The 26891-nt window shown below is 38.9% G+C and overlaps 1 protein-coding gene across 2 annotated transcripts in view; it reads right to left on the bottom strand.

Moving 5' to 3' along the window:
* The window catches only part of ROCK1 (Rho associated coiled-coil containing protein kinase 1), a 185600-nt gene that overhangs the window by 11541 nt on the left and 147168 nt on the right, over positions 1-26891 (bottom strand). For both annotated transcript variants that reach the window (XM_077810386.1, XM_077810387.1), the window contains exons 24-32: positions 26473-26566; positions 22573-22661; positions 21713-21901; positions 20791-20956; positions 14932-15002; positions 6522-6610; positions 4842-4920; positions 4487-4748; positions 3477-3684 (exon numbers count right to left, since the gene is read on the bottom strand). In XM_077810386.1, the coding sequence (XP_077666512.1) occupies positions 3477-3684; positions 4487-4748; positions 4842-4920; positions 6522-6610; positions 14932-15002; positions 20791-20956; positions 21713-21901; positions 22573-22661; positions 26473-26566 (1247 nt within the window). The remainder of the gene's footprint in view (positions 1-3476; positions 3685-4486; positions 4749-4841; positions 4921-6521; positions 6611-14931; positions 15003-20790; positions 20957-21712; positions 21902-22572; positions 22662-26472; positions 26567-26891) is intronic.

Below are 26891 nucleotides of genomic sequence, written 5' to 3'. Positions count from 1 at the left end.
ACCAATCTTTTTATTACTGACCTCAGCACAAAAAGTGGGAGTGTGCTAATAAAGTTTGCGGACAATACAAGGCTGGGAGGTATTGCCAATTGAGAGAAGGACCAGGATATCATACAGGAGGATCTGGATGACCTTGTAAACTGGAGTAATAGTAATAGGATGAAATTTAATAGTGAGATGTGTGAGGTCCTGCATTTAGGGATTAACAACAAGAATTTTAGTTATAAGCTGGGGACGCATCAATTAGAAGTAACGGAGGAGGAGAAGGATCTTGGAGTACTGGTTGACCACAGGATGACTATGAGCCGCCAATGCGATATGGCCGTGAAAAAAGTTAATGCGGTCTTGGGATGCATGAGGCGAGGTATTTCCGGTAGAGATAAGGAAGTGTTAGTACCGTTATACAAGGCACTGGTGAGACCTCATCTGGAATACTGTGTGCAGTTCTGGTCTCCCACGTTTAAGAAGGATGAATTCAAACTGGAACAGTTACAGAGAAGGGCTACTAGGATGATCCGAAGAATGGAAAACCTGTCTTATGAAAGGAGACTCAAGGAGCTTGGCTTGTTTACCCTAACTAAAAGAAGGTTATGGGGAGATATGATTGCTCTCTATAAATATATCAGAGGGATAAATACCGGAGAGGGAGAGGAATTATTTAAGCTCAGTACCAATGTGGACACAAGAACAAATGGATATAAACTGGCCATCGGGAAGTTTAGACTTGAAATTAGACAAAGGTTTCTAACCATCAGAGGAGTGAAGGTCTGGAATAGCCTTCCAAGGGAAGCAGTGGGGGCAAAAGACCTATCTGGCTTCAAGATTACACTCAATAAGTTTATGGAGGAGATGGTATGATGGGATAACATGATTTTGGCAATTAACTGATCTTTAACTATTCATGGTAAATAGGCCCAATGGCCTGTGATGGGATGTTAATGGGGTGGGATCTGAGTTACTACAGAGAATTCTTTCCTGGGTATCTGGCTAGTGAATCTTGCCCACATGCTCAGGGTTCAGCTTACTGCCATATTTGGGGTCGGGAAGGAATTTTCCTCCAGGGCAGATTGGAAGAGGCCCTGGGGGTTTTTCGCCTTCCTCTGTAGCATGGGGCACAGGCCACTTGCTGGAGGAGTCTCTGCACCTTGAGGTCTTTAAACCATGATTTGAGGACTTCAATAGCTCAGACATAGGTGAGAGGTTTATTGCAGGAGTGGGTGGGTGAGATTCTGTGCCCTGCATTGTGCAGGAGGTCAGACTAGATGATCATAATGGTCCCTTCTGACCTTAATATCTATAAATCTATAATAGAGTGGTCAAATACATAACGCATCTAACCCCCAAAGCAATCCTTGACCCTTAAGTGGAGGAAATTTCTTAACTCCAGCTAGGAATAGTTTTACAGACTTTAGGAATCTGGTGACAGAAGATCCCTGGAACAGGCATATGCCACCCAGAAAACATTGCCAGGTACACCTCAAGTGCTATGTGGTGAGGGAATGATGGAAGTAGCCTTCACAGATAAACCCCTGAAAGAGAGCAATATATAAGGAGAAACATGATCAACAAACTACCCATACTAACAAATTAATTGAGTGAAGGAGATGTCCTCATTCCTGACAGACAGATGTGTCAAAGATAAAGCTACTGTTCTAACGTGGCACAGGCAAATTAAGACTTTGTAGAAGACAACTGCTTTAAGCTTTGACAGACAGAAAAATGAAGTAGCAGCCTCAAACCCCAGATGTAAATTATCTTGGAAACAACCATGGTTTCCAAGGAAGCTGCTATTCAAATCTGAGTCCAAAGGTTCAGCACCAACTAAAAGTAATGAATTAGAATGAAAAAGAGCAAGAACAATGAAGGATCCAGTGGAGTATCTAAAATAAAGAATGTTCTAAAAAAGAGCTGGAGTAGCAGTGGCATGCAGCTTACATGAAGAGCTCAATTACTGACTGCATTCAGAAAGGAGCTGACTAAGAAGGTTCTGGAGTGAGCTGATCAATTGGAACTGTGCATGGGGAAGAGTTTGTGCTAATGGTGACTGCCTCAATAGGTAAAGAATCTATGAGCTAGGGAAGTCACAAAGAGCTCTCTTTTGCAGGGGCTTGAGATGCAAGCATGGGAATTATGTATGTATGGTGTCTTCAAAGAAGATTCTTTCTAATTAAGGTGTTCATAAAGAATATATATATTACTGTCAATTTTCAAAAAATCCACATTTGCCAATACCAACATCTGTGATTAACTTTGCTAGAAAATAAGCTAAGGAACTGGATACAAACCTTGTATCCTGGGTTCAACTAATTGTCCGCCAAAGCAGTACAATTTAAATTTACAGTCATATTACAAATGTGGTGTACTTTAGCTTTTTAAGGTAGTAAATCAAAGATTGGTGCCATCCCTTGTTCGTGGGGATCTTGGCAGTGCCGACCTGAGAGATTCTCCAGGATTGAGACTCATCGAGCTTCTACAGTTGCCATGTGGAGCCATGAAACTTCAGATACATTATGCAGGAGAGGAGAGCTCCTCTTTGCCCAACTCTTAGAGGAGGATCTGCCATTAGAGTTTCCTGTGCTCTGATTTTTTTTCTTTAGCGGGCCTCTTTTCCATTTTTATCAACTTACAGGTCATGAAGAATGACCATCTGTGTGGGGTAAGAAGCCCGCACGTGCACTTTTCAGAGGAGAGAGTACTGGGGGGTTGGTCAGCCTGGATTTGATGTCAGCTGTATGGATCTAGAACAGAAAAATCTGAAATATTGCCTCCCCGTTCTTACAGGCCTGGGATGTGAATAATTTGCAATTTTTATATTTTCCAGGAATGTGTGATTCTCTGAGACAGTAGAGGCCTTTAACATGCTCATTATTGGTGGGCATAGCTCCCTCAGAAGAGGGGCAGTAGTTAAACCTTGGAGATCCTGAGGTGGCCACCTCAGAAACAGTCTCTTTAATTTAAAAAAGTATACTAGCTATAACTAACTATAAATATGAATACACTACTAAACTGGAATACAGAGGGATGGACAACAATTGCTCTGTCTCGATACCAAGAGGTGACTGAGAGAAACTGATGGCAGATGGTGTTCTCCACCTCTTATGCCCTCACTGAGGAACTTGAGGAGCTGCAGGGTGCATGTACACTGTACAGATATGCTGGCCAAAAGGCTCTGAACTCAAGTGCAGGGGGTACACGCACACCATTAGTGGAATATGCATATGGACAATCACTCAAAATAGAAAGATGAGATTCTCAGAGCTAAATTTCAAAATTGAATGATTTGTACCTCATTTTCCCGAAGACTATTTTCAATCATGAAACTGTGAAACAAAGGAATTTTAATTCTGCTGTAAGTGAAAAGTTCAGCACAACTTTAACTGCAGAATTAGTAACAAAGCTCCCATGTTTGATACACAGACATGGCACAGACATTTTTGCATTAAAAGGAGCTGGAAATTTTATAGTTAATTTCTCACCTAGTTTTTCCAGAAGCATTTTTAACAACTTTTCGGAAAGACTGATTTGCGGAGGATCTTGCAGACAGAGTTCTAGGGGAAGCACGAATGAAACTGGATGGGGGTGTCTTGGGGATCTTCTTTACTAAATGCGTGACCCATTTCTTCTGTTCATCCTGACAGGATGCCAACAACAGCATATCTCTTGCTGTAGTTACATCATAACTCACTATAAATAGGAGAAGAAATAGGACTGTTCAGTGAAAAACTAGGAATAATCATCAATATAATGCTTATGGTGTTATGATAATCATGCTGCTAGGATAATGCTGGAATCTGCATACCTAACAAATTTTTATTGAAATGGGTTATATATTTGTAAAACACATAACAAATATCAGGGGAAATTACAGAAATTAAACATAAAACTATGCAAGTCTGTCTATATTAATATAATTAATATTATGGAGATTGACTGTTTTACTTCAATTTTAGTCTTAATAAAACTGGTAGGATTGTATCAGTGCTCTGTGGCTCAAATTTTGAAGAGAAACACACACCCACAGTACAGGGATGTATACTGCTCTGTGGGAGCACAAAGGCGGAATGCTCCCCTTCAGCCCATGGGATAGATGAAGTCTCTCTCCAAGGGTGCTGCTCTAGAATTAATGCTGCCGTATCCTCTATGGCCCCCATGTGTCCCTTTATGAAGGTGCGGAGAATGATGGGAGGATCCATGTAGCAATGGGTGCTCCTTAGTATTCCCCTCCTACGGCCTCTCTCTGCATATAATCCTCTAGAATCATGCTCTGACCTCATGCAGCAGGTGGAGGCAGGGTACAGTTTGCCTCTTTAATGGCAATGTGTTCACTGTCCCATTATTTTAACACTAGCCTTACCAGTAAAGATTTTTCTAAGCCTACCATTAATGAATTATTTTTGTTTTCATCTGGTAATTTGAAGTACTTAGCTAGAAATGCACAGAATAACCGTTTCAAGCTACAAAAAACATAATAGATACAGCTCCTTACCTTTGCATGGAGCAATTAATTCCTCCTTTTTATCTAGATGATCTTTATGGCACTTAACATGGCACTTTCGACACTCCAAGGCAGGGGGCGGCTTAAAGACATGCCAGAGGGGTTTGGCACAGGCCTCACAGTTGGCTGGAAAGTGGTATAATGTTGGAATAAATTCATGACCTTTGTGATTTAGAAAATTAATTTTCTCCATTGTCTGTGCTGATTCTGCTTCCAAATCTTTCCTGCATTCACCCTCATTAGCATACAGAATCTGAGCAAAATAATAATAAAAAAAGATAAATTGGAAAAACTTCTATAACAGACAAATTGTATTTATTTTAAAAACTATTTAGGTTCCTGTTACCTGGAATATTTTAGGGATTTCCTCAGTTTCTGCTCTATATACATCTCCTTGGGTTACAGGTCGGACATGGAATAGTTTACTGAAATTACAGAAACAAGATTTTCAAATTGTTAACAGAGTATAAATCAAATCTCTTTAATAAAGTGCTCTGGATATAGATTGGAGGTTCAATCTTATCACTCTAACTTCATGGGAAGAGTCCTTTCCCACGCAAGTTGTCCCACTGATGTCAGGGCTGTAACATGGATTTAGTAATGTGTTTATACACACGGTTTAATCCTTCCTACACAAGGAATACCAAAATATGTTGTAACATGGGAAGAGGACCACCTTATTAGGTATACATTATCCTGCATAGCAAATTCACTTTCGAAGACAGGAAGGGAGTTTTTTTAGAGCCTCAAAGTATTATTATGAGGCCTAATTCATTGTTTATAAAGCATTTTGATAACCTTGGGTGGAAGACTATTGGAAGTGCAAAGCATTTATTGATATTGGGCTAGACTAGTGTTTCTCAATCAGTCAGCTGTGAATGCCAACACGGTCATGTAGAAAATCAGGACCGTTATGAGACACTGAAAATTTTATTACAATCCACAGCAAAGAAAATCTCACTTGCCCCACTCCTCATGCCTCCTTACCCTTCAAAGCAAAGTATATTCTGTCAACATCTAAAACACACAACACAAAAATCACAGACTTATGTCTTTTATCCATTTTTTACTCTTTTATATTAAATGTAAGGTGTTTGTGAAAATTTTTGACTTCAGATAAGGAGTGGACAACCTAAAAAGGTTGAGAACACTGGGCTAGATCAAACCTGATCCTTGCCCAGAAATATACGAAAGAGGAAGTAGTGTGGTGATGATGGGACACAAGGCTCTGGAATCAAGGAGCCTTTCCCTCACCTTTGTGTCCCAGACAAGGGCCATGTACAATTGCAGTTCTTCTGTTTAGGGAACATAAGGACTGTTTCCTCAGTGCAGCTCAGGGAGCACAAGTCATCCCAAAAGGGTTTGGCAGGGTCAGGAAGTCAGGGCCATAGCTTCATGTTCCCCTCCCCTACAGACCTGGCTGGCCACAGAAAGGAGAGAATACTGCCATCATACAAACATGTGGTGTAGTGCATGTGTTCCCCTGTCCCTGTGCTCTTCCTGGGATGATGTGGCTCTGCACCACCCTGAATACAGCCAATGGCTAATCCCATTATCATATTCTTCTGTAGTTAATTTGTTTCCCTTGTATTTTATCAAAACAAGATTCTGGGACAGGGGTAGTCAATTATTTTTTGTCAAGGTCCAAATTTCTTGATCAAGGTATAGTCAAGGTCCAGACTCCAGAGAAAATAATACAAATACAATACCAATGATAATAAAACAAAATGATTTTGCGGTCCATTCCAAAGCATCTGGCAGTCCAGATTTAGCCCACAGTCCATCAGTTGACCACCCCTGCACTAGAAACGGTCACTGAAGTCTAAATGTTGAAAATACTAGAAACAAAATACTTCTGTATATCTTGAAGTAGAACAGATAAACACGCATCTTCAAAAGGCCAAAGCAAACTCAAGGTTATTTACTGTATCTTGATCCTGAGTTTTCAAATTTGTCAGTTACACTGTACATAAAATGCTTTTCTGCCTTTTTTTTTAAATTTCAAATTAACAGTAGCATCACTTACTCGATATCTAGTACCATGGATGGACTGGACTGGTCCTTGTCCTTTTCATCATTATAGAACAAAATCTTTTTACTGCTTACCACAACATACTGAAAGAAAAGGAAAGGGAAAAAGGTTACACACACACACACACACACACAGTTAAGTACCAATAACTGGAGTTTTTCCAGGATGAACCTCTGCACTACCTCACCATTGGGAGACGTGCTAGTAGTTCAACTGGGTTGGCTGAAATCTCTAGAAGCAGTGACTACTGGAAGCTCCAAGGCACTCCCTCCTTGCAAACATTTTGAAGGTGAGGCAATAGAAAGGAGTAAAATGCTTTCAACTACTTCTGTTACTTCCACATTTAATTCCACAGCCTAGTAGTAACAGGGATCTGAGGAAGTGGGGAAGGTAGGAAGTAGCATGAATGTGCAAAGACTCATCTTGAAAACTCCAGTTACTAGTAAGCATTTTCATATCTTCTTGGAGTGGGCCTCTGCATATTCCCACTACCTGGAGTCTAGCAAGCGGTGCTTATCCTCCCCAGAATGGTCAGGTGAGGAGTCCTATTTAAATGGGGACTGTAACATAGCTCTCCCAAATGGAGCATCAGATCTTGATGCCACATCCACCAAATAGTGTTTTGGGAATGTACTGACTGATCTTTACACAGCAGCTCTGCATATCTCAATTACTGGGATATACCTAAGAAAGCATAGACGTTGCCTTGGCCTTGGTTGAATAAACCCCAAGCTCCTCTGATAGGGACTCTAGGCAGTTTATAGCATTCCTTAATACTGAGTCTGTCAACTTGGACACCTGCCAAATTGCAATGACCTGACCCTTGTGATTATCCCCACTGGAGAAAGCTTAAGTGAATACTTATATCCTTTTGACTTATGTAAATAAAATGCTAATACCCTCTTTGCCTCTAAACTATGCAATTTCACCTGTCCTGGATAAGAGTGAGGCTTTCTGCAAGGATACTGTCCTTCCCTGCCAGATGGAGAGCCACACACCCAGAGGGTCGCTGTCTCCCTGCAAAGTTGTCAGGAGTGGATCTTTCCTTGCTCATTGATACAGCACATGGCCATGAAATTGTCAGTGGCTACTGTACTACATGTCCTTGAATACAAGAAAGAAACTACTTGAGAGATCAGTAAGTCACCCACAACTCTAGAGTTGAGCTCCTTCCCAGACTCCAGTAGCCATGGACTCTGAAGCACTGGCAGCAAGTGCCCAAAGACTGGCAGTATCTGAAACATTCCCTATTCATGAAGCTAAAGGATGAACAAATTGTTCCTTGTCTCTTTGACTCCACTAATGGAGTAAGAAGCATGTCTTTGGGTAATGTCAGCAACAAGAACTTGTCTCCCGTGTGGGATATTGTGTCTTGCCAACCAATGTTGGAAAGATGTCTCATTCTCAGCCATGCAAATGGAGCACAGTAAATTACTGAGACCATTAAGCCTATTAGCCCGAGGAAGAATATTACTGGCTGGGACGAGTAATCCTTCCAGTTCTCTGTGTCATGTAGATTTTGAGGTACCTGTTGTAGGGAACATAGGCCACATTGGGACTTAGAACTGAGTAAATTTAGTTGGCCAAATGTTTAATAGAAGTTAGCAGTACTAAGAAATGCTCAAAGCAGCTTTCTGGCTTCTAGTCAAAATGTTGTTAGGGTAAGGTCATTCACTTCCCTAAATTCTGCACCTACTTCCCCAGTAACATAATTAACTTACTGTCATGAAGATGTGTGGGAAAAAATGGATATGTGAATGCTGACAAGGCATAAATTATATTTATACAATTAAGACATTTATGTCTTGGACTTAAGTGGAAGTTTGCCTACCAGCTCCTTAGCACATGGCACCTCCTTGCAGCCTGCTTTCAAGATGCAGCCGTTTGCTATTATCAGCTAATCATTGCAAGACATCCACACTAACCTGGAATCTTCAATGTGACTTCAAGATCAAGATTCCAGGCCATTGGCTCACATTAAATTATGGCTACCAGGCTGTAACATCTAATTGGCCTTTGACGATATTAGGGTATCCCCTGAGGTGGAATAAAGGGATGCTGATCCCTAGAACAGACCCAAGCTATGCAGAAGGAACGAGTTGGGGCTCTCTCTCATAACCACCACCACATCCAAAATTGTATCCTGTTCTTTTCCATGGACTGACCATCCAAAGAAGAGGTGAAAGACTGACCATCAGCTAAGCCAAACCTGAAGTCTACAACCGAGAAAGATAAAAGAGATCAGGTTTCCCTGCCTATATGTAACAAGCCTTCATTGATAAAAATACTGGCAAATATTAGCTTAGTTCCGAATTAAGTCCAGTCCTGTGAGCTACAAACTTTAAGACGACAGTGCAAAAATCCTTCTGTACAGCAATTTGAGGATGGTGGAATCACTCTAACACTCAGTGTGAGTGGCTGTATGCTGAATTTCCCACCTCCCCATCATTAACTGTTCCCTAAAGGAGTCAATACACCCTTAAGTCTGTTCTCTAAATAGTAAGATCTCTAAGTTAACCCAGTGTCATTTTAAAACTGCTATAAGCAAGGGATTCTAGAAACCATTTTATATCTGTGCAAGACTGCCAGAAAGATGGAGACATTGCCACTTACCTTAGTAACAGGCAAACCGGATAACTGAACCACTGATGTATTGATTATATTTCAATTATAACATAATGTGACTAGTGCATCATATTACCGTAAATTAAGTTCAGAAAACTAAGTTAAATTAGCTAGTGACATTTTTTCTAATCACATATTTGTTTTAATAACTACTTGCTTAATATTTTAATACATTTATAAAAGATACAGACTGGTTTCTCTCTCAAAACTTCAATGCAGACAAAATAGCCTACGTAGAAGAAAAAGATTAAATAATTAACCATTCCTGAGGTCATCCTATATTTATTTTAATTACTTAAAATAACACCCTATTATTCCTGCACTGTCTTTGGAGAAAAAATGCCTTTCTGTACACCAAATCTGGGACTGAAGTTATTAGAAATAATTCATTGAGTAGAAGTGAAAGACTTCTCGTTGATGAGGTAACCAACTCCTAAAGTAGTTTGCACAGCTTCTATGGATATGTCTACACAGCAAAGAAAAACCTGCAGCTGGCCCGGACCCACCTCACAGGGTTCTAGAGGCTGGGCTCTAACCAGAGCCCAGACATCTACACATCAGTGAAACATCTCCGCAGCCCGAGCCTCATGAGCCCAAGTCAGCTGGCAAGTGCCAGCCATGCGTCTAGTTGCTGTGTAGACATACCCTATGAGAACCCCCTGGTATTGACACCCTGAGCAGCCAGTCATTGAGACAAGGGGAGAGGGTGAATGATCATCTGCGCAGATCAGATGCCACAGCAGAGAGACACTTCATGAAGAATCAAAGAGCTATAGGGAGACCAAAAGGGAGGGCCTTGTATTGATAGTGGTCTTGTCTGACAGAAAAGTGCAGACACTTCCCATAAGAAGGCCTCATACTAATGTGAAAATAGGTGTGTTAGACTGAAAGACTAAACCAGTCTTGAAAGGATATAGAAGAGATAATGGAAGTCAAGGTAAATGTACTATATCTGAATTTTCAGATGAAAGAATTCAACTTCCCGAGACCCAGAATATGTCAACCACCACCCTATACCGGAAACCTACTGACCGCTATACTTACCTACATGCGTCCAGCTTTCATCCAGACCACACCACACGACCCATTGTCTACATCCAAGCTCTACGATACAATCGAATTTGCTCCAACCCCTCAGACAGAGACAAACACCTACAAGATCTCTATCAAGCATTCTTACAAATACAATACCCACCTGCTGAAGTAAAGAAACAGACTGACAGAGCCAGAAGAGTACCTAGAAGTCACCTACTACAAGACAGGCCCAACAAAGAAAATAACAGAACGCCACTAGCTGTCACCTTCAGCCCCCAACTAAAACCTCTCCAACGCATCATCAAGGATCTACAACCTATCCTGAAGGACGACCCATTACTCTCGCAGATTTTGGGAGACAGGCCAGTCCTTGCTTACAGACAGCCCCTCAACCTGAAGCAAATACTCACCAGCAACCACACACCCCACAACAAAAACACTAACCCAGGAACCTATCCTTGCAACAAAGCCCATTGCCAACTGTGTCCACATATCTATTCAGGGGACACCATCATAGGGCCTAATCACATCAGCCACACTATCAGAGGCTTGTTCACCTGCACATCTACCGATGTGATATCTGCCATCATGCGCCAGCAATGCCCCACTGCCATGTACATTGGCCAAACGGGACAGTCTCTACGTAAAAGAATAAATGGACACAAATCAGACGTCAAGAATTAGAACATTCAAAAACCAGTTGGAGAACACTTCAATCTCTTTGGTCACTCGATTGCAGACCTAAAAGTTGCAATTCTTCAACAAAAAAAGCTTCAAAAACAGACTCCAACGAGAGACTGCTGAATTGGAATTAATTTGCAAACTGGACACCATTAAATTTGGCTTGAATAAAGACTGGGAGTGGATGTGTCATTACAGAAAGTAAAACTATTTCCCCATGCTTATTTTTCCCCCTTACTGTTCCTCACACGTTCTTGTCAACTGCTGGAAATGGCCCACCTTGATTATCACTACAAAAGGGTTTTTTTCTCTCTCCTGCTGGTAATAGCTCACCTTAACTGATCACTCTCGTTATAGTGTGTATGATAATACCCATTGTTTCATGTTCTCTATGTATATAAAATCGTCCTACTCTATTTTCCACTGCATGCATCCGATGAAGTGGGCTCTCGCCCACGAAAGCTTATGCTCAAATAAATTTGTTAGTCTCTAAGGTGCCACGAGTACTCTTAATCTTCCTTTGGGATCAGGAAATACCTGGAGTAAAACCCTTTCCTTTTGGACTCTGCAGGAACACACCACATTGAACTTCAGGAAGGCCACACTGCCAGGTCAACAGGAGCCTGTGTGAAGGATCCCTGAAGAAGGAGGAGTATGGGCCTTGGGGAGATAATATGGAGTGAAACTGGTTTGCATAATTGGATTCCAAAAATATCCATGGTGATTTTGCAGTTTGTTGAGTGAAAGAATGCTAAGTGGTCTTCAAATGGGAAAGGGAACCAGAAAACATGGTTAAGACTGGTTCTAGGCTTTCGGGCACCCCATCAAATTTGAGGTCTCAGGGATGATGGTGGAGAAAAGTAAATGGTAGAACACCTTTTTGTCACTTTAAAACTATAATTTCTCTTCTGCTACTCCTGTTAAGGGTCCTACTGATATGGTATCTCTTCAGAGGATGGATAATTTTGCTTCCCTTTGAATAGGAGAATCTCCACCTGCGCTCAAACTTGGAGGATAAATCAGACTCTCTCTCAGCCATGTGTGCTGTTTGTACTAGCCAAGGGGACTTCCCTGGAAGCAGCAAATGACAAATCAAAGAATTCCCTCAGGGCACATCTGTAATTGATTAACCTTCTGTGATTTGGGCCTTGTCTAAATTTCTCCAATCTTTGGGTGAAGTCTGGGTGAAGACAGTCATCTTGTCCCACAAGAAGTACTGGTAGCAGGACACGACAGATTAGTAGTTTGCCACTGACTGCTTAATGTGACCAATGAAAAGACCTTTCCAAACAATACTGTCTAGCTTCTTGCCCTCTTTGTCTGATGGGGTGGAATGAACTCGGCTACCCATAGGGCATTCCATAACCGTGGACACAAAGAGAGAATTTGGAGTGAGGTGTGTACTGGAGAACATGAAACATTCAAGAGGGGCTTGTTAAGTTAAATCAGCCTTTTCAGAAACAGGCCCAGATGCTGGATTAATTCAAATACCCATATCTGTTTGCAATTAACCATACAACATGGAAAAGGTCACTTTTGCCCTTTCGCCAGATGTGCGATTTTCTGAAATGCCACTGCAGGTATGTTGAGAGTGATAGCCATTCTCTCCAGCACTCAGAAGCCATTCACTCCTAAAACTGACAAAGGTTCTCTGGAGAAGATGTGAAAGAGGCCCCAACATTCTTGTATAGGGAGGCTGAAGAAGTCTGGGCACTGGGATCCAAAGCTGGATTCATAGTAGTGCTATCTATGGCTGCATCCAGTTCATCTTAAGACAGCTATCTGATCCACATGAGAGACTGATCTAGTGGGTCCAGAAGCGGCAATGGGTACAAGGCTTTCAGCACTGATGCACAGGAAGAGCTTTTTTAACGCCTCCCCAAGAAGAAGGATCCTTGTAAAACAGCTGGAAAACCGTTATCTCCCCTGTCTCACCCCATATACAGATAGGTTGGAGGCTAAGGGAAAGGGGCCATCACCACAGGCCCCATTATTCATACTTGTATCTTGAAAACATGCCAGTAACCCTGATAAAAATCCAACCAGTAGGGGGCTGGGGATCCTGATCTGCGCAATCCTCTATTCTGATGGACCCGAGATACTGTTTTATGCTCCAGTCCAAGCCCCACATCTCCTGCACGCTTTTGATGTCTCCCAAAGTGGGTAAAAGAGGAGAGCAGTCAACCCATAGATAAAAATCTGAGGGTATAGTCAAAAGCAGATCCAAGAGTGCTTCCTTGCAGGAAGGTGTCCCCAGGGGTCAACTCCTGAACAGTGATCTGGCTAGGCCTTTTTGCTCCTGGAGAAAGATTAGTAGTTGAAGGCCTCTTGGAGACCTGTAAAGAACACAGAGTTCCAGAAATCTTGAGTGTGCAAGATTTAGTTGTCACAACTGCTTGACTAAGGATAACCTGGAGCCAGTTCTAATGCTCCTTCTTCGCCAACAGGGTGAAGCGCTTGCAGGAGCATCTAGTGGGCTCATGACCTTCCCTCAAGCAAGCCAAACACCAAGTAAGGGCCTCTGAAACCAGTTGGGCAAGAAGTACATCTCTTAAACCCCATTTTTTTTATGACAGGATCCATCATTACATATCTGCAAATTTATGGCAGGCACAAAGACTACAACTACATTACTTGCTAACACTAAAAACTACTAACTTATGGCATTGAGAAATAAAGTTTCTGTAATGCTGTTTAAAGACCCAGCTGAGATTCCTGGTCTGCACACTACCATGGCTGAAAGGAAATGACGTGGTTCAAGCACCCCACACCCCCCTTTATAAGCTTCTCTCCAGAACGTTTGGAGCTGGGGGATGCAAAGGAGGCACACACTGCTCCAAGAGGTTTCCACTGGTCCAGCTACACTACCGGCACATTTCCCAATAGTGGGAAATAAATAGCGATTCACTCAAACAAGAAATGGGATTTTTGTGCATAGGATCTAGAACAATTTTGTGGAAGAACCCCTCTCAAACTTGGCCACTTAATATAGAATAGTTCCTGCATAAGTCTTAAATAGACTTGGCAGAATCTGATTTTTTTTTAAATTATTTTGACAGATAATTTTTAAATTCTTAAAAATAAACTGATCTCTTTATTCTTTTAATCAATTTAAATTTTTGTTGCAGGAAATTGTGGGGAGGTTAGACAATGTGGGGAGGAGTCAGACAATTATTTAACGATAGTGGACATTGAGACTGAAAAAGTTAAAGCATTATAATTGTTAAAACAGAAACTGTAAACATCACATGTCAAAATATACAAAGTAAATATCCTTAAATTAAACTTGAAAGTTCTCAATCAGAATTTTTTTTAATTTTTGCTTAAGTGTACATTTCTGTTATCATAGATGGAAATATTTTTTGTGTTTGTGTGCGCACAGTGAAATCCATATTTATTGATATTTACCAATAAAAATATAATCCTTCCAAGACCCCTTAAATAAAAAGTTTAGGCCTGCGTATCTGCATAATTTTGGATCTATTTGCTACTCTCCTAAACCTCTTCAATACTGCTATGGGGAGATGCAATGAGCATATCCAAAGCTTACTTAAGTAAATTAAAAGTTTCTAAGAGTATTAGACTAGGCCCTTTGTACACAATGGGTATGGACCCCTATGTAGTTTCTTTCATCTGTAAAGTGTCTTCTGTGAACTCAGAAAGGAGATGGGGAGCATTTAGTCCTTAATTTGTTTTATTGCCAATTATATAATCATACTTAGACCAGTTATTCCTCTGCAGAACGCACTGTAAAACATCTTCACATTGCTGGCAATGCTTAGTTGCCATGAAAAAAATCCAAATATTGCAGTTTGAAAAAAAAAACCCAGAAAATCCACAAAGCAGACTTAGTCCTACTTGAAAAATCTTTTACTGCATAACTCTAGATGCCAGATGGAACCCTGAATTTTGAAGTTGTCTGTGTCTTCCTGCAATAATGTAATACATATAAACTAAATTACTCAATTTTTTTTCTAAATGTAAACTGCATAGTTAATATTAATATGCTTAAAGAGCTCTATTCCGGGATGGCAGGGTGGGAATGAGGGGAATTATTTCATACCTGCTTTTTCCAGCCATGTCGTTTTATATTTCCTTTGTTTGGTATTGAAAGCCAACCCTCAATTCTTGACTCTGTTTTAAAATACAGGAAAATTAAACAGTCTTAATATATTATAATAGAACAAAATAATATAACAAAGCGCACTTGACTTCATGCGGCAATAGGCAATTACCCAATAGATCAGCAAAGCAGGAATTAAAAGAATAGCTAAATAAAACAAGGATATAAGCATTTGTATTTCATGCTTCATCACAAACTAACATTTTATGTCCACACAGCTACTGCAGAAAAAATATCAAGCTGTTTTCCATAAGGCTAATATCTAACACTGTATTTAAAAAAAAAAAAATTAAAAAAGCCAGACAGGATGCTTTGGTTTGAAAAATGTGTTGCAGCTTAAATGGAAGATAATTATAAGATTATCAATGTAAATATCATTTAACTTTCAGAGTGGCTATATGAAAATATTTAGCAGAAAGATTCTGCAAGTGAAACAAACCAGAGCCACAATTTACAAAACACAGAGGAAGAATGCACAAGAAAACAAGCAAAGGTACGCAAGTGTCCCATTACTCACAGAAGATAGGAACAGAAGATAAATAAATAAGGAATGCAGGAAGAATCAACTAGATATAAAGAATAAGAGACAAGCATTTTATTTGTTTTTCAAAGGACAATTTTCTGAGTATTCTGATAATGAATTTTCTTACAATATAGCTACTGAAATAACAAATCATTATTTTGAACACTGATAAAAAAAACCTGAGGTTTCCCACACTGACACTTAACATTTTGGCTATCACTACAGAAAACTCTAGCTATCTGATGTTCTAAATGTATTTCTATTGTTTGGGGTGCATTTTTAAAAATATGTATGAAACTGATGATAGTAGTGAAACACTGTCTGGCTTTCAACTGAGTTAAAATGACATGATGGATATTCAACATGGAAAATCTATTTTATAATTACTTAAGTATAGTTTTATAAAAGGAAAACAAGAATCCTAAAAAGTAGTTTGTTTAAAAAAAAAAAGTTACCAGAGAACAGTAACAAATATATAAATCAATCATTCAGCCATAACAATGAATTTGATTAAAATAAGGCTAACAGCATTTCAATATCCCAAGATCATCAACTAAACAAAATTATTTATAACTTTCTGTCTGTATATTTCTCCAACACACACTACCACTGTAGGGATAATTCTGGAAAGCAGCTGATGAGATTTAGCCATGCAAGTATTAATGCACTGCTGTGAAAATATACCCAAATATTTTTCCAAACAACGTCCACATATTTTGTTGACTAAAATTAGGAAGAGTTTTGCCACCCTAATTTTCCAAAAAGAAAAATTATTTTGCATGCATTATTTCAGTGAAATGGTAACATTTCTTGCATTAATGCCTATAATAAAGACAACATTATGTAATCACTTAAAACTGGGTTACTTATCAATTATTGGAATTCTCTTTGAGTCTCTTCTCCACACTCTACAGATGTTCCCCAAACCACTTGAAGAATGCAGAGTCATTAAAATCTTGAAATTCAGATAGGCAAAGTGCATGCCAGCATTACCTTTTTGCAATCAGAAATTTATCTGCCATGTAAAAGCCAAGGAAATGCCCTTTTCTCTGCTTCTCACGTTTTCAAATCTATACACATATATTTTTAAAAACCTCCTAAAAACCCTCTCTTTGCTCTCTGACTCAACATTCAATAACTTCCTAGCAGGGAATATATTTTCCTCAATCTCTATAGCAGTCACACTTAAGAAATTTGTTCTGTTTTGAAATATATTGTTCCTGTGGTATTCTCAATTAAGCAAGAATGAATATCACTAAACTTGGTGTAATTTCTGAAAATCTAAAAAAAAGTTAGGGGTTCAATCCTCAGCGCAAAATAGAGTAATAGCTGTCATGAAGATGAAGAGGTTGTGCTCATAAGGACACCGATTGTGAGCAAATTACAAAGGCTTCTGTTTCAGTATGTGGCCTGAGTTCCTTGACAAAGTAAGTTTGCAGGAACAAGAGAAAGTTTGAGATATTTACAATGTTTCATTGACTGAATGTTGAATTGGTTGATATTCTTTTCTGTGCACCTGCTGACAGATCTGTTCCAGTGTGCAAAGTACATTTGTATAGGGAATGGTTTTCAAGCTACAAAGAAGCACCTTGCAATTGAAGATATGTGCTCCTCAATGTCCTGCTTTTCTAGGAGGCTCAAGATTCCTTAGTATCTAATGAGCTCTTGAAGGAGTACACATTTCCTCTCAATTAGAGACACTGATGGTGTCACATGGGTTTCTTTAGACTTTAATTTATTGTCCTGTTTTATTTGATTTAACTGATTGCCAGTTAACTTAACCAACACAATTTTAAATGCAGGTCTAGTCACTCCACAAACATTTGATCCAGGACAGAAATATCTGGTGTTATCCTGAAGAAGTAACTCAGAAAATATGGGATGGGTGGGCTAGTGTGGAATAGTCATCTCATAGTTCTGCTGAGACAGCCTGCCTTCATATTAAGGACACCCTACAGGTACTTGGCTCTGAATGATAGAACATGTTTCTGCCAATCTGAACAGAAACAAGCCTTCTGGTGCAACTGTGTCCCTTCAGTCCTTCCTTGCCAAATGAGGTAGGATATGGTGGTCAATTTTTTTTTTTTAACATAAGGGTAAGGTGTTCCTGTTGAAAGACTAACTGAAAGGGAATGAGTGCAAGGCAGACTGTCCTCAATCTCAGAAAATTTATGTTGCTTTGCCTTTCTTCCCAGGACCACTGTCCCTAAGCCAAGAAGTGCTTCCATCTTCTTATGCTGCTGTCCAATGTGAATACTGCTCTAGACTCAAACCTGCAGCAGAATGCCCTTCAAGAATCTCTCTTGATTTGTCAGTTAAAATGAGTATGCTAACCAGACGAGGTACCATCACTTTAAATTCCAGTGTATTTTGTATTCTCATAGGGTATTTTGCTGGGATACATCCTCTCAGTGTTTCATGATCCAGCAACCCCAGGGTATGTATACCAATATGCAAAGCCATTAATCCAAGGATATTTAGAAATATTCAGATTGTGGTTCTCATGCAGTCTCAGATTTTAGAAATTACAGGTAAGGTACACAATGTTGTTAGCGGAGTCTATCACTACTCCCCAGACAGGGATTTCTGGATTATATTCTAGGACGGTGTTTGGTCAATCACAAATTCATGTTCCTAGAGAGAGTCAGAACAGTTATCTACACAACCCTCTGTGTCCTGAATGAATTGACATCTCAAATAAATGTAACATCCAGGAACAAAGTGGATCCCTAGGTAGTGAAGGGTAGCAACAATGGTCACTAGCACTTCTATAAAGACTCAGGGGTGGCTGAAAGGCTGAATGGCAGTGCTTTTTACTGGTAGGTACTAAAGTCAGTGTAAACCTCAGAAACATTTGATGGGTGGACCTGACGGAGATGCAGAAAGGCCTCTGTCAACTCTACAGAAGTTAAAAAGTATTCCTGGTTGCATACTGGTAAAAGCTGAAGGCAGGATTTCCCTTTTTTGGGGCATTTGTTGAGTGCTTTACATAAAGAGATAAGAACGGCCATGCTGGGTCAGACCAATGTGTCCATCTATCCCAGGATCCTATCCTCTGATATCAGATGCTTCAAAGGGAATGAATGGAACAGGGCAATTATCAAGTTGTCTAGTCCCAGTATCTGGCAGTCTGAGGCTAGGAACATGGGGTTGCATCGCTGACCATCTTGGCTAATAGCCATTGATGGACCTATGCTCCACGAACTTACCTAATTCTTTTTTGAACCCAGTTATAGTTTCAACCTTCACAACCTCTCCAGGTTTTGTGGTTCAGTACTGCCACAATTTTATCCTCATGATTTTATCAACATAAATAAGATTCTGAAGCGATTTAACTCCTTCTTGTGGGGAACCTGGTGGGGAACCTCCCTGGTTTGGAGTAGATGAAACACAAGTATGTACATGGTTAGAGCTAATTATTGAGTACTTTTGGTAGTTTAGGACTTGATATAATTAGGACTAGACAGTTCAAGACTGCCCTTCCTAGGCAACATAAGACTTCTAATATGTTGACCAATTTCAGGAAAATTTTATGAGTTCAAATTATAAGAGCTCAGAAATTAGGCAAGGAGGATCAATGGAGGTTCTTTTCAGATAGGAGATATTGTCGAACATAGGACTTGATGCCAGTTAGCAACATGAGGAAAGCTGCCAGCTGAAGGTCTCTGATCCCTTTTCAATACCTCAGTAAATAGTATGCATTAAGAAGTGCCATGAAGGAATAAAGTTCCTTGAAAAAGACCTGGATATTTCTGACAGCTTGGAAACAACAGGAGGGTTCCTAGAATCTGACACAAGGGGAGATGTATTTCTACATGGATATGACGACTGTAGGAGTCACCACCAGCAGATTTGGGAGGGGTTTAACATCAAATATACCAATATCCTGAAGATGTTCCTGGAACAAATACAGCAGACATACGCCCTTTAGGTTTTTAACAGTCTGAATTGTGCTAGAAGCCAGAAGACTTATTACGCAGCGCAGCAGTTGTGAAGATTTTGACACACCATTAACTGACTAAGAACACATTTTAGAAAAGGTATATAATTTAAAATCAACATCTAAAATAAAAAACAAAAATTAACTAAGGGAAGACATGACACCAATGCAGACAAAGGGGAGGGAGGCTAATATCTAGAAGGATTCACGAACGATTGTTACATACCTGAAATTCAAGATTTCAGCCATTTAAAGATCTTTGGAAAAACTGCAGTGTGAAGATCTAGGCAGCAGAAAGTGCATCGATAGGAAGAGAGACATGCCTAAAATGTTTCTTTTACACTGCTCATCCTCTGACGTCGTATGGTCATGTGTAAACCAATATCCCTTGTCTAAAATGCTCTTGATGACATAGGTCCTACCCTTGTTTACAGATATTCAGATGTATTCTGCTGCGGTGTATTCAGATTTTAAAAAGTCACATGACAAGCATATTTACTACTAATTTCACAAGGAAAGTTATATCACTGTATATAGAAAATAAGCCTAATAACTTTACCTTATGGGCATTTTACAGCACAGCATATTATTGAATGTTGTTCTGTATCAAAAATAAATCTTGTGTGCTGGCATAACAGAGATCAGGTTATACTCTTGCAGCACCACAAAAAGTAACCAGTATCTACAACAGCAGTTCTCAAACTGCAGTCCATGAACTATATGCTCATGGTCTGCAAAGAGATGGTTAGTAACATGATGCTCTCTCTCTTGGTTTTCAGCTACTGAATCACATCACATAGCTAAAAATGTATTAAATATTTTCCTAACATTTACTTTCCAGGGAGGCAATTTTTGTCATTGCCACAGCGATGCTATGTGAACTCTAGGGGAGGTGGTCCAGAAGGCAATTTTGCATTACAGTATGGTCTACACTATGAAAAGATTTGAGATACCTCATTTACAACACATATCACATCCATTATATTCACACAGTGCAGCAACGACAGCTGTAAGGATGGTCTCTTCCACTGACTGGAAGTGATGGTTCTAACCTGGAAAGACTAATTTCAGATGAAACTAAGACAGTGCTCTATAAAAAGCTAGCCAAGCTATGAAATCCTACCTGGCCTCCAACATAAAAAGCTAACACTATTATCCTGCATTCAGGACTTCAACAAAAGATTAAGTACATTTTTTTTTTAAAAAATAGTTAAAATAATGGAGAGGGGATGCAGAAAAGGTAAGAGAAGCCGTTTTAAAAGGTGATGGCCAACAATTTCTAAGACTAAGTATATATACACAAAAGACAAGTTGTCCAAATGCATAATTCTCTTACCTGTAAGGTTTCCATCAGTTTCGTCTGGCTGGAGGCTGGCAACACTGGTAGAGTCCATTCCTTGCTGAAGGTCCAAAATTTTACTACGCAATTGTTCTATATCACTCTCTTTACTATCCAGCTGCATCTGAAGCTCATTCCTATATGTTGACTCTTCTGCTAGTTGCTGTATTTATATATATACACACAGTAAGCATATGATCCAAAGCAAACATGGAAACAAAATAATAAGATATTTAAAAAATTAAGAATGAATTAGGATGGATTACAAGCTTTCAGTAAATCTATGGATTAATTTAGTAATATTACTATTCATTTGGAATCTTTTACTATTCTATTACAATAATAGAATTCTCTGAATTGGTTCGGGCTTTTGTTTGAGACTAATATATGCTAATTAAACAATCAGCCCAGTTATCAAGAACTTGTGGGAATACATTAAGTTAGGAAATAGTCTGATTAATTTCATTAATGTTTTTCTTAAAAAGAATATCCCCAAATATTAAATCAGCCATTTAGACTCTAAATTAGAGCAATAATAATTTCTTTAAGTTGTAATAAAGCAAGCTAGAGACCACATAAGGGGAATTTTATATTAGAAAGTACCAATTTACATCTGTAAACCACTGTAAATTGGTTTGCAAAAAACTATATTATTTATGTCATTTTTTTCCATTGTTCAGTCAGTCAAATGCATGGCGTCGGATTTGTTCCCTGGCAACTGTCACAATGAAATGGGTCTATAAAGTAGATTCTACTGTATTAGGAAACATAATCACAGTGTTTTGGACAGAAAAAAAAAAAGGTGTCTTCTAGTACATATATTTGGTTCATAATTGTTACTTTTAAGGAAGATAATGTCTGCACTCTCTTTCCCTTTGGACTGGATCACAGACTACCACGAAATAGGAAAAGGTTTTACCGCTTGCATTTCATTGAGCTCCTTCTGGTATTTCACTACCATCTGATTGAATTTCTCTTTTTCTTGATTAAGCTCCAATTGTAGCTTTCGGTTTTCCTTTTCTTTTTTCCTCAAATCTTGTATATTAGCTTTCTTTCTGTCTATTTTAAAATCTTTCCGATTCATTATCTCAGCCAATTTGTTCACAGCCTGTACAAAAAAAGTACATGAATTAAGAGAGATGCTATACACATAAGCTTTTGTAAAGAACGTAAAAGTTTCTCTTGGTTCAAAACCACGTCAGAGAGAAAAAGATCATTTGGGTTACAGAAGCCCACGTTATATTTCAGCATGACATCATACTGAAGACATGCATCTAGAACTCCGTGCCTTTCTATCCCCTTGTTATTGCAGCTGTCAAACTGACTACTAAAATACTTACATTTCAGTAAGAAAAAGTAGAAATAAGAGAGACGTAAAATGTAACATTTCCAATTTTGGAATAGATTTTTTTTAAATGAGCTGAGACCATCTTTAAAAAGTGTAGATTTCCCAGAACATAATTAAGTATAGAAGTGAATGCACTGGATACAAAAAAGCTCCTATTAACATGTCATCTGTGGGTCTGATCCTGCAAACCCTTACTCTCTTGAACATTCCACAATCAAGTGAAAAGTTTACAGGATCAGAACCTATGCTTTTAGCTATAAATTACACTAATGCAAATTTCAGACTTATAGATCATCGCGAATACAAATTTCATCTAGCTATAGTGCTGAGAAGTAATCACACAGAGTAATTCATTAAAATTTGAAAGCTATTTTTCTGGTATGCCACCATGAAGTCAACATGCTCATATTAAAATGTCTAAAAATTAATACCTGTGTTTTAAGAGTTCTTTCAGTGTGAAGATTCTTCTCATAATGCATTCTAATATTGTTGATTTCCTCTTCTTTCTTCAATTTAAATTCTGTTAAAAATACCATTAAACTTTCTAAGATATACATTTTATGGCAAGAAAACAATTTTTAAAGGTCATTCATTTCTCCATAGTATGTGGGTTTTTTCCATCTTTCTGTTCTTTGACTTTGCATACAAACACAGACATTTTGTAACCATAAAGACCATTTATTTAATGATACTGGAATATCATAAATATCTCACAAGAGAATACTTCAGATAGATAGGGCAAAGCTAAAATGCATATATATGTAGCTCCTAACCTCCTGTTATAACATTTTTGACCACTGGCAACACCGAGCAGAAGTTTTCAGAGAACTGTCCACAGTGACGCCAAAATCTCTTTCTTGGATGGTAACAGTTAATTTAGAACCTATCAGTGTATATGTATAGTTGGAATTATTTTTTCCAACATGCATTACTTTTCATTTATCAGTGTTGAATTTCATCTGCTATTTTTGTTGCCTAGTGACACCATTTTGATATATCCTTCTAATTCCTTGCAGTCTGCTTTGGACTTAACTCTCTTGAATAACTATAATTTGCAAACATTGCCACTTCACTGTTCATCCCCTTTTCCAAATCATTTATGAATATGCTGAACAGCACAGATCCCAGTACAGATACTTGGTGGGACACTGCTGTTCACCTCTCTCCACTGTGAAAACTGACCATTTGGTCATACCCTTTGTTTCCTATCTTTCAACCAGTTACTGATCCATGAAAGGATCTTCCATCTAATACCATGACTACTTAGTTTCCTTAAGAGCCTTTGGTGAGCAATCTTAAAGGCTTTCTGAAAATGCAAATATATTATATCAACTGGATCACAATTCTCCACATGCTTGTTGATTCCCTCAAAGAATTCTAATAGATTGGTAAGGCATGACTTCCCTTTACAAAAGCTGCATCGACTCCTCCCCAGCAAATTATGTTTATTTACACATCTGATAATTCTGTTCTTTACTATATATTGTATGAATGTGCCTGGTACTGAAGTTATGCTCACTGTCCATTAAATGCCAGGATCTCCTCTGGAGCCCTTTAAAAATCGGTATTACATTAGCTACCTTCCAGTCATCTGATTCAAAGGCTGATTTCAGTGATAGGTTACATACTACAATTAGTAATTCTGCAATTTCATATCTGAGTTCCTTCAGAACTCTTAGATGAATACCATCTAGTCCTGGTGACTTATTACTGTTTAGTTTTTCAGTTTGGTCTAAAACCTCTTCTATTAACACCTCAATTAGGGACACTGTTTCAGATCTGTCACCCAAAAAGAATAGCTCTGATGTGGATATTTCCCCCACATGCTCTTCAGTGAAGACCATTGCAAATAATTCATTAAGCTTTTCTACAATGGCTTTGTCTTCGTTGAGTGCTCCTTTAACACCTTTGGTAAAATCCAATATGGCTCCAATTAATTTTATCTTCTGCATAGGGATCAATACTGGTATTTCTTTCCTAACAGTCCCAGAAAAGAGAACAATCAAAGGATGTGATGAATATTGTTCCTCTACCTCTGCCATAATCTCCCACAAACTAATCAATAGTCCAAGTATGGGCATACTTGGATCCCCGTTTTTCTGAGGTAAGCTGCTACAACTAGACACTTTGCAAATACTCTGGCAGTGGCTGATAGGCTGAATGGTAATTCCCAACCACAAACATCAAATATCATCTGTGGAATGGGTGGATTGTGATAAGGGAATGTGTCCTGAAGGTCGAGAGCAGTGTACCAATCAGTCATTTGGGCACTGTACCAGTCAGTCTAGGGATGCGATGATGGTGGCTAGGGACACCATTCTGAACTTTATCTTCCTGAGGTAAGCGTTCACTCTTCTGAGTTCTAGGGCAGGCCAAAGTCCCCCCACTTATTCTTGGAGATGAGGAAGTACCTCAATTAAAAAGCCCTCCCTTTGAAGCAAAGCAGGACCTCTATTGTGCCAAGAGCCAGAAGTGACTGGACATCTTGGTCTAACAAGCTCTTGTGAGAGGGGTCCCTGAACAGGAACAGGGAAGGTGGGCAAGTGTTGAGTATGGACTAAATTAAATCTCAGATCCCACTCCAATTATTTCCAGTACTCATCCATTTCTTGTTATATCAGTCCAGAAACAGTGGAAATGAGACAGGCGGTCCCCAAAACGGAGGAGGTGGGATAGCTAGATCTATAATAACTTGTAAGATATTCCTGGGTGAGCAATCAAATTTACAGCCTCAATAATGAAGACAGGTGAGATGAAGTCCCAACTGTTTATACGAATTTCTCCCACAAACTTCTGTTGTTTCCTTTGAGCATCCATTTGTCAGTACCGATAGTAAGCAGGCTACCTGTGGTAAGCTTGAGGTCTGAAATGCTTATGTTTGGGAGCTGGCATGCATACCCTCAATGACCTGAGGGTTGCTCTGAAATGGAAATACACCTAACCTTTGATCAGATGCAGAAAATGCACTGCTGAGGCTGCTGTTAGCTGTCAAACCACCCGAAGGACACAAGAAGCTCTGATGTGTCTCCCTGCCAGTGTAAAGCTCACCTCTCAACCTTCAAATCTGCTAGTATGTGACACCAGCAAACAAAATGTGGGACAAATGACTGAAATACGAAACATTATTTTGGTGATTCAAAGTATAAGGTACAGATTATTGTGGTTTTAAAGTACAAAACCTGTAAGGTGTCTTCTCACAATGTTTAACCACATACAACCATAACCCATAGATCAGCAGCAGAGTGGCAAGATGTGGGTCTGCCATGTAAGAGATCTGGACTCCACTCTTGACTCTGCCTGCAATGACCCTGCATACCTCTCTGCTAATGTATTTTAAAAATGAGAGGGAAAGATGTGTGTGCAGCAACTCATACTTGATTGTGTTCTAGGTTTAGAACCTTAACCAACAATAAGGGTAATGAAGAGCATGGGAATATAAACACCATACTAGAGGTGTGATTTGAAGTCAAGGTATACTTCCAGCTCAGAGGATTTGTAAACCTGCCAAAAGTAAATGATTTTGGAATGCTTATTATTCTCTCTGTAATAAATCTATTTTTCATCCAACCACCATGAAAAACTCAAATAGCACTCAAAAGAGCTTACATTTTATGTTTTGATTTTTGCCGTTTTTATGATATTTTTACAAAACAAAGGTTTAAAAGTCTTGTCAAAACAAAAACTCAAATGCAGCCTTAACTATGGTGTCATGACCAGATCTGACAAAACAAAAAAAATTCGTACTATAATTTTCAAAGCTCCATGGAAATTTATGCGCCATCATGAAGATTAGTAGACATGGAATATGAAGAAGAACGTTTGTTTACTTCTGGTCTGGGAAATTCTTTCCTTATATCATGTTTAACAACATATTCTGATACAATGTTAAGCTAAATACACTAAGCTTATTATTATTATTATGTATTCTTTTCCATCATAAATCATGAAAGGATGGGATTTGCAATCTCTCTGTACAAACGAAATGGGCTGGGGATTTGGCCCACAAAACCAGCAGATTCAGGAAAGTCTTATAAAACTTTTCACTAGCTCCTGGCTCCTCAGTCTTTTCTCATTCTCATGGCAGTACAGGCTCCCTCAACAGCTACGTCCACCAGAAATCCCTAGGAGCAGAAAAGGAACCACATGTCCCCCATCACATGGGGGGAGGAAGTAATTAATTTCATGCTGACAGCATGGAAAAGATAAGGTCCTTAATACTGAAGGAAAAAATGGCCAAAACTGGTTTTCAAGTCTGTAACAGCAAACATATATTTCTCTGTAATCAATTCTGCATCATCCTAATATAATTTAAAACTTAAAACATGCCATACCTTCCTCCTGTTTCTTATTTTTTTCAATGAGCTCTGCATTTTCTTTTGTTAGAAACTTAACATCATTGGTTAATGTATTATTTGTTTCTTCCAGCTAAATGAAAACAAACAGATTTTAAAACAAAGCATTTGCTATACATCCTACCCATATTCAAAACTGTATTTTTTCTTTAAAATAATCTTAAATCAATAATAGTATTTTACACAGAATTACCATTCTTAGATTGCATACTCACTAATCTGTTCATACTTCAAAACTGTACATAAAATTCTAGATATTTTACTTCTGATCCCTCTTTCTTTCACAAAGACACTGGGTATACAACTCTCTCTAAGAAAAGGACTAGGTCTACTTTTATGATCCATGCAGCGTTGAACACATTTTCAGTGTCCAATAAATAATACCCAACAGAACTTAA

Source organism: Eretmochelys imbricata, chromosome 2 (assembly GCF_965152235.1).
Source record: "Eretmochelys imbricata isolate rEreImb1 chromosome 2, rEreImb1.hap1, whole genome shotgun sequence".
NCBI classification, from domain to species: Eukaryota; Metazoa; Chordata; order Testudines; family Cheloniidae; genus Eretmochelys; species Eretmochelys imbricata.
This window is presented reverse-complemented; position numbering and strand designations above follow the sequence as displayed.